The sequence below is a fragment of the Perognathus longimembris genome, chromosome 7, assembly GCF_023159225.1.
Source record: "Perognathus longimembris pacificus isolate PPM17 chromosome 7, ASM2315922v1, whole genome shotgun sequence".
Taxonomy (NCBI): Eukaryota; Metazoa; Chordata; class Mammalia; order Rodentia; family Heteromyidae; genus Perognathus; species Perognathus longimembris.
This window is the reverse complement of record NC_063167.1, coordinates 510,956-518,658: the sequence shown is the minus strand read 5'-3', so window position 1 is coordinate 518,658 and position 7,703 is coordinate 510,956. Positions and strand designations below refer to the sequence as shown.

Genomic DNA, 7,703 nt, shown 5'->3' with positions numbered 1-7,703 from the left:
CCCTTGATGATGTTTTTGTATCACCTTCTTGTGGTTGTACCTACACTATCTCTTTAATCTTATCTGAGTATATTGGAAACCGTGTATACTGGTATTGGATGCAGGAAATTGAAAGGGAATACCAAATTTGAGAGACACAGGGTAAAAAAAGACAAACAACTACAAAAGCAATACTTGCAAAACTGTTTGGTGTAAGTGAACTGAACACCTGGGGGGGAGGGAAAGGGGGAGGGAAAGGGGGAGGAGGGAGGGGGGTATGAGGGACAAGGTAACAAACAGTACAAGAAATGTATCCAATGCCTAATGTATGAAACTGTAACCTCTCTGTACATCAGTTTGATAATAAAAATTTGAAGAAAAAAAAAGGCTGGGGTGATGCCCACCACGGTGTCCCACACTGGGCATTATCATATTGTCCCATCCAGAGCTAGAGTGTTGGGGCGGGGGTCATATCAGTACCAGGGTTTGAAGTCGGGGCCTCCCTTGCCCTGCATTTTTCCTCAGAGCTGGCACCCTACCACTTGAGCCATACCTGCAGTCTGGCATTTTGCTGAAGATAGTCCTACAGACATTTCTTCTGCCCTGGCTAGCTTCACACTGAGATCTAAGGATCTCGGCCCTCTTGAGTAGCTAGGATTGCAGATGTGAGCCACTTCATGCCCAGGTTTTGCTTCTTTTTATTTCCCCCTACCACTTGAGCCACACCTCCAATTCCAGGTTTTTGTTGCTTAATTGGAAATGAGTCTCTTGAACTTGTCTACCTGAGCTGGCTTTGAACCTCAATCTCCAAATCTCAGGTTCCTGAATAGCTGAGATTACAGGCACTGGCACTGACTGGAGTGTTTTGACAGGAAGAAAGTATTCTAGCGAGACTGCACGCTGGCTTTATATCTCATTTATTGGAGTTTGGGGTCTGGCTTGTTAGTAGGGAAGAAACGCAAAGTGAGTTTGAGTTTTGGTAGGCCATTCTGGGATCAGTGGCTCTGCCTGGACAGGGGCCAGAGGGACAGCCGTGTCCTCCCTGTCCCTGCCTAAAGTCTCCAGGCAGTAGGCAGTGATGGTGTAGCCATCAGCACTGGGTGAGCCCCCTGGGCGCCTGTCTCTCCCCGCCGATTGTGAAGCAGGAGATGTCACTTGAGTGCTGCTCTTAGAACCTGGAAATACCAGGTACACTGCTGGCTCTAAACTCTGGTCCCATGCCTTCCAAAAAGTGCACCCTGCGACCCAGGGGCTGCTGCTAGCTGGGGCCGCGCCAGTCCAGGGCAGGAAGTGGAGGCCAGCGAGTCCAGTCGGCACTGCCCACCGGGCTGGCAGGGCCTAGGGAAGACGACCTCAGCAGCCCGCCCTGCCCTTCCTTTCCTGCAGGCTTGAAGCCCTGGCCTTCGGGGCCCCGCACCCACCTCATTCTGCCCGCCCCCAGACCTCCAACCCGTGCGGGCCCTGGCCGCCCACAGGCCCGGCGTCCCACGTGGGCCGGCCGCCTGCCAGCTTCCGTCCCGGGTCCGATGCCCACCTGGCTTCGGGCACCCTGACCGTCCGACTCGTGTGCCTGGCGCTGGGCAAGGCGTCCCGCCCGGGCTCGGGAGGAGGGCGCCGAGGGGAGGGCGGGCGGCTCACCCCCGGGCGTCGGCGCGGGGCGCGGGGCGCGGGGCGCGGGTGCGCTCCCCGGCGGGCGTGCAGGCCTTGGCCGACATCGCCCTCTCGCGGCCAGAGCGGAAGGCGGCGGTCACGGTCACCAGGTAGGCGGTGCCCGGAGCCAGGCCCTGCAGCGTGGTGCTGTTGTGGCCCGCGGGCACGTCCACGCGCTGCGCCGCGCCGCCCCGCAGCGGCCCGAGCTGCACGCGGTAGCCGAGCGCCGAGGCGGGGCCCAGCGCCGGGGCCCAGCTCACGCGGAGGCTGCGGGGCCTGGCGTGGGAGATGACGATGCGCTCGGGGCCGGCCTCGTCTGCGGGGGGGGGGGGGGGGGAGGGGGAGAGGGGGAGAGGGGGCGCTGAGTGCCGGGGAGCCCCGCGCCCCGCCGCCCCGCGCCCCACGCACCTGGCAGCGTGCGCACCCGCAGGCGCTGAGGCCCCAGGAGGCGCTCGTTGCCCCGCCGCCCCGCGCCCCGCGCCCCGCGCCCCACGCACCTGGCAGCGTGCGCACCCGCAGGCGCTGAGGCCCCAGGAGGCGCTCGTTGCCCCGCTGCCCCGCGCCCCGCCGCCCCGCGCCCCGCACCCCACGCACCTGGCAGCGTGCGCACCCGCAGGCGCTGAGGCCCCAGGAGGCGCTCGTTGCCCCGCGCCCCGCCGCCCCGCCGCCCCGCGCCCCGCGCCCCCACGCACCTGGCAGCGTGCGCACCCGCAGGCGCTGAGGCCCCAGGAGGCGCTCGTTGCCCCGCGCCCCGCCGCCCCGCCGCCCCGCGCCCCGCGCCCCCACGCACCTGGCAGCGTGCGCACCCGCAGGCGCTGAGGCCCCAGGAGGCGCTCGTTGCCCCGCGCCCCGCGCCCCGCGCCCCGCGCCCCGCGCCCCACGCACCTGGCAGCGTGCGCACCCGCAGGCGCTGAGGCCCCAGGAGGCGCTCGTTGGACTCGGGCAGCAGCGCCGTGTCGTAGTCCGTGTCCGGGCGGAGGCCGGCCCAGCTCCAGCCCGTGGCGTCCCCGGGCAGCTGCTGGCGCCTCACGGCCTCGGGCTCCGCGCTGGGCACCAGCTCCACCACATAATAGCCGGAGTCGGCGGTCAGCAGCGGGGGCCAGGCCAGGCGGAAGCCACGCGCCGTGACCTCGGAGGCGTGGAGTTGCTGCGGCTGCACGGCGCCTGCGCACGGTGTGGGGCCGGGGGTCAGGGGCCGGGGTAGCCGCCTGTGGCCTCAGCCAGAGTCCGGGGGCTCCAACCCACCCAGGGAGGGCAGGGAGAGGGGCACCCCTCAGCAGGCCAAGCGGAGCCCTCTGCCCATTGGATGCTCCAGCCAAGGGCACCTTCGACAAGCAGATGCTAATGGCTGGGCTGGGGGAAGAGCAGAAGAAGGGGTGCGGCCCTCCCACTAAGCCCCAAACCTACAACTGTGGAGATGGTGTCGTATCCTCTCCCCACCCAGACCAGTGGCCCACGGTGGGGTCTCAGAACGGAGGCTCAGCATTACATCCCAAGGGGCACAGATTGGGTGTCAGCTGGACTCTCCTGGACCCTGGAGAACTCGTAGTGTGACACACTGGCTGAACTGTCCAACAGGTGGGGGGGGGTGCTGCTGCTGGGGGTCCCTTATGCAGAGAGGAGCCAAAGGTTGCAGCCAGGAGACGGGAGGCCACTGGGAGAAGCTCCCGAGGGTAGTGGAGACGTGACAACCCCAGGAACAGCTGGGCCTGAAATCCAGCTGCTTCAGTCTGATGGTGAAGAACAGCCCCAAAGTGAATCCTGAACGCTGACACCAAGTGTCATGAAGCCATCTGAGTGATATCCAGGTAAGCAGCCTTTACTTTTGCTCTTTCGTGGCTCAGCTGTGTTGTGGGTCTAAGGGCCACAGGGGTCAGATGTCCCTGGGGAAGATCTTAAGAGGACCCTCCACCCCTGTCTGGCCCACAGACCATCCCTTTCCTGCTCAGGGTGACTAACGCACAGGTGGAGACTTGGTAAAAACCTGAGGTGGTGGCTTAGCTACTGTAGGCCTAGCCAACCACCAAATCCTTCCCCTCTAGCCCTTCCTCTGTGGCCTGGCTGGAGGAGAAGGAAAAGAAAAAAAAAAAAAAAAAAGGCCAGTGTGGTGCTACTGAGCTGCTGAAACAGGACGGCGCTGGTGTGGCCTCCTCCCCAGCAGTCCCGGAGCGCTAGACCCTCCACCGCTGTCCTCACTTGGAACAGGCAGGGCCTGGGTTCTGAGGAAGGCACCTGACCTTTCCAGGCGTGATGAGCCTGGCAAACCACCATATACCATATACCCATGCTACTACTGGCAGAGGCCCTAGGCTGGGGGACTCCCTCCCCCCCTCACAAAGTATCCTTGGTCTCCTGACCCACACATGACAGCAAGCCCCCAGAAGCAGTCACTCAGGCCTGTGTCTGCCTCTCCACAGTCCAAGTGTTGGTGAACAGGAGGGCACACAGTTGGAGTTAGTCCACTCACCGCCCCCTAGCGCCCTCAGGTGTCTGAGCCCCTGGGTTCTTCCTGAAATCACCACCTGCACCTCACAGCTTGGACCCACGGGCCCCGCTTCTTGCCACTCACCCAGGATGGAGGCCTGCAGCTCCTGGGTGATGATGCGAAGGTCATCCACATCCACGAAGCGCAGATGCTTCTCCGCAGGGGCGGAGGCTGCTGCCGACAGCTCCAACAAGTTGCCTCGGCCAGTGCTGACGATGAAGACTGTGACACCTAAGTCCTTGAGCTCTTGCATGGGGGGGCCCACAGGATCGCTGGAGGCCCCGTCAGTCACCCACACCAGGACCTTGGGCACCCCGGGCCGGGCACCCGCTGCCTCAGCAAACAGCTGCTCCTTGACATAAGACAGGGCCAGGCCTGTGTTGGTGTCACCCATACGTTGGGCTGCCGCACGAATGGCATCCTGGACAGCCTGGCCTGAACCGTGCTGGCCGAAGGAGAACTCGGTGTATGGCCGGCTGCTCACGTGCACCAGGCTGGCGCGCAGGGCCCCAGGACCCATGGGTAGTGGAGCCACCAGCTGCCCCACAAACTCCCGAACCCTGGAGAACTCGTAGTGTGACACACTGGCTGAGCTGTCCAACAGGAACAACAGGTCCCCCTGGGGGGCTGCTGCTGGGGAGCCTGGGGAAAAGGAGAAGGGTTCAGTCCTAGCTGGTGGGCCCACAATAGCCTCAGGTTCAGGGAAGAACCCTGAAGTCCTGAGCTTTCCTTAAGTACTTCCTTGCCTTGCCAGTAGATCTGAAGAATGGACTTGGGGGGCGGTCTTTTGGGGGTGCAGTCCTGGGACTTGAACTTAGGGCCTTGGCACTATCCTTGAGCTTTTGTGCTTAGCATTCTACCACTTGAGTCACAGCTCCGCTTCTGGCTTATTTTTGGTGGTTAATTGGAGCTAAGTGTCTCACAGACTTTCCTGCCTGGACAGGCTTCAAACCATGATCCTCAGATCTCAAGTCTCCTAAGTAGCCAGGATTACAGGCGTGAGCTGCAGTACCAGGCTCCTAGGAGGAGTTCTGAGCCAGAAGCCCACATTGCCCTATGCCCCACTGTACCTGGGCCATGGATCTAGGGCATCCGGGCTGGCACCCATCCCATATGTAAAGGGGCTAGCCCCTGGAACCCCCCACCCTCTCCCTCTCCTCAGAAGACACTGCATGCAGGTCAGGCCAAGGGTCCTGGCCTAGGCCTCCAAGGGGTAAGAGGCCACCTCTGGCTAGTGTTAAGCCACCAAGCTCGGCCTCTGGTCCCTGAGTGGGCACAGTGCAGCAGGGGAGAGATGGAGGAAACAGAGCAGCCCAGAGGCCACACTGCAGTCCTGACGGCACCCTTCCCTTAGTTTCTATCCTCTGCGCCTTCGGGACCCAGAAAGTAGGCTGTACCCGGCTCCCAGCAGTCTGAGGGCCCAGCCACCGCTGGTGCACCTCCCTTCCCTCCAGACGCTGAGCCTCAGGTGCAGCCCCTCCATCAGGCGACGGGGGTGTCTCCACAGTCCCGGCCTCGGGGGGATCTCCCCCACCCGGCGGAGCGATCCCATCCCTGCCCCCCCCCCCACGGAGGACTCGTCCAAAGGTTAGGAAACTGAGGCAGGGAGGTCCCCGACCCGCCCGGCGCGCAGGGCGGAGCGGGCCGGCCGCCGGGCCCCGCGTGGCTCGGGTCGGTCGGCACCTGGGCGCGCGCGGCCCGAGCGCCCCTCGGTCCCGGCGCCCCGGCGGCCGCGTGGGGACCGCGGCCGGACCCGCGTGCGCCCCCGGGCCCCGCCGCACTCACCGCGCTCCGCGTCGCTCCGCGCCAGCGCCAGCCGCAGGCTCAGGGCCAGGCCGAGCGCCGCCGTCCAGCACAGCATCGCGCGCGGCGGGCGGGCGCGGCGCGGCGGCGGCTCGGGCGGCCTGGCTCTCGGCGGCGGGGCGGAGGCGGGGGCCGGGCCCGGGCCCGGGCCGCGCCAGCCCCGAGGCCCCGCCCCGCCGGCAGGCCGAGGCCCCGCCCCGGGCTCCCGGGACCCCACTCGGGCGCCGGGACGCGCAGGCACACCCGGCTCCGGCCGAGGCGCGCCACGCGGGCGCACGCGCACGGGCACACGCCCGGCGGTGCCCACCCCTCCGGCTCACTCACTACCGCTGTGGCTTCTGTGGGCCGAGGGTCCCTAAAGCCGGGCCCGGGGCCACAGCGAGGGCACCCCCAGCACACGCGCGCGCACACGCACGCACACGCACACGCACGCACGCCCCCGCTGCGCCCTGGCTTCAGGGTGGAGGGCCCTCCCCAAGACCGACCCACCAGGACTGGGGCCCGGGGCGTGGCTCGAGTGGCAGAACGCCTGCCGGGCCGAGCCTAAACCCCAGTACTATAACAAATAAGCAAGAGCCGGACACAGCGGCTCATCCCTGTCATCCCAGCTACTCAGGAGGCTGAGGTCTGAGGATCGCGGTTCCAAGCCAGGCCAGGAAAACCTGTGAGACTCTCATATCCAATTAACCATTAACCAGCATATATATATATATATATAATGTATGTATATATATAACATATATGTATATGCAGAGACTGGAAGACCCTTAAGGTGGAACGTGGAAAACAGGGCCTTGGGAGGGGGCCGGAGTCTAAGGAGGAAGCAGTCTCCATTCTACCTGGGGTTCTGTGTGAGCAATCATTGAATTGGCCAGGAATGGACCCTAGAAGGACTGGAGGGGCTCTCTGGTGAGCTGGAGCTGGGCGCCGTAGTCTTGGCCATGCTGGGGCCGAGGGCTGGCCGCAATGGGCCCTATGGCAGCTCTCCTGTCTCTCAGCAGCGGGGGCAGGCAGGCCGCTTCCCTTCTCTGCCTCCCTGTGGTGTAAGGTGGAGTTGGGTGAGGGGCTGCCTTCCTTCCCGCCCCGTGCAGGAGGATGCTCTGCAGGAAGGACGGAGGGCCCCCGTGGCTTTCCTTCCTCCCTTTCTGGCAGGTGGGACGCCATAGGGCTTCAAGGACTGCCAGAGTGCTGCTTTGACTAAAAAAGGAAGCGGCACAGCTGAGGCCGAGATGCTTCAGAAGCCCGGGGAAGGAACAAGCAAGAACTGTGTCCCCGCCACCGCTCCCCACCCCCCTGGCCGGGAATCTTGGCAGTGGGTGCTGGCTGGGCTCCACAGACCTCAGGCCTCTGCACGAACTAGAAACTGCTTGGTGCTTCTGTCTGGGCCTGATAGGGGACAGTGGGTGTGGAGTCCTGACGTCTACAGCGCCCCCCCCCCAATGGGGGAGGCCTCACCTGACCCTCAGTGCCCTAGCACGAGAAAGCTGTGAGGGGATGGGTATCATGATTTCAGACCAGGAGCAAGGCAGCACCCTTTGGGGTCCTGTGGAGGTCCCCACGTCCAAAGAGACTGTCTATCCTCACCGAGCCAACAGCCAGGGAGCTGGGTCTTGGTGGATCCACCCTTAGGGGTGGCTGCTCACAGCTCTGGGGCCCAGTCACACCTCCGCTGGCCCCACTGTGCTGACAGGGAAGTTTCCCTCCCTTCTGGAAAAAGTGAGCGGGGCTCCTTGGCATGCCTCAGGCCTCCTCCCTCCAACCTCACTGTGGGATGAAGAGGCACTGC

The 7,703-nt window shown here is 64.2% G+C and overlaps 1 protein-coding gene across 1 annotated transcript; it reads right to left on the bottom strand.

Annotated features, from left to right (window-relative positions):
• Positions 1-761: 761 nt before the first annotated feature.
• Positions 762-6,023, bottom strand: Vwa1 (von Willebrand factor A domain containing 1). Its single transcript, XM_048350074.1, has 4 exons — positions 5,900-6,023; positions 4,199-4,756; positions 2,515-2,793; positions 762-1,945 (listed from the first exon to the last, which is right to left on the bottom strand). The coding sequence occupies exons 1-4, from the start codon at positions 5,973-5,975 to the stop codon at positions 1,614-1,616; spliced, it is 1,245 nt and encodes a 414-aa protein (XP_048206031.1). The 5' UTR covers positions 5,976-6,023; the 3' UTR covers positions 762-1,613.
• Positions 6,024-7,703: the final 1,680 nt, after the last annotated feature.

Coding starts and splice junctions, on each gene's coding strand:
- Vwa1 (XM_048350074.1), bottom strand. CDS start 5,975: ATGCTGTGCTGGACGGCGGCGCTCGGCCTGGCCCTGAGCCTGCGGCTG. Junction 2,794..4,198: donor GCTGCAGGCCTCCATCCTGG/GTGAGTGGCAAG, acceptor CACCGTGCGCAG/GCGCCGTGCAGCCGCAGCAA. Junction 1,946..2,514: donor GCGGGTGCGCACGCTGCCAG/GTGCGTGGGGCG, acceptor CCCCCCCCGCAG/ACGAGGCCGGCCCCGAGCGC.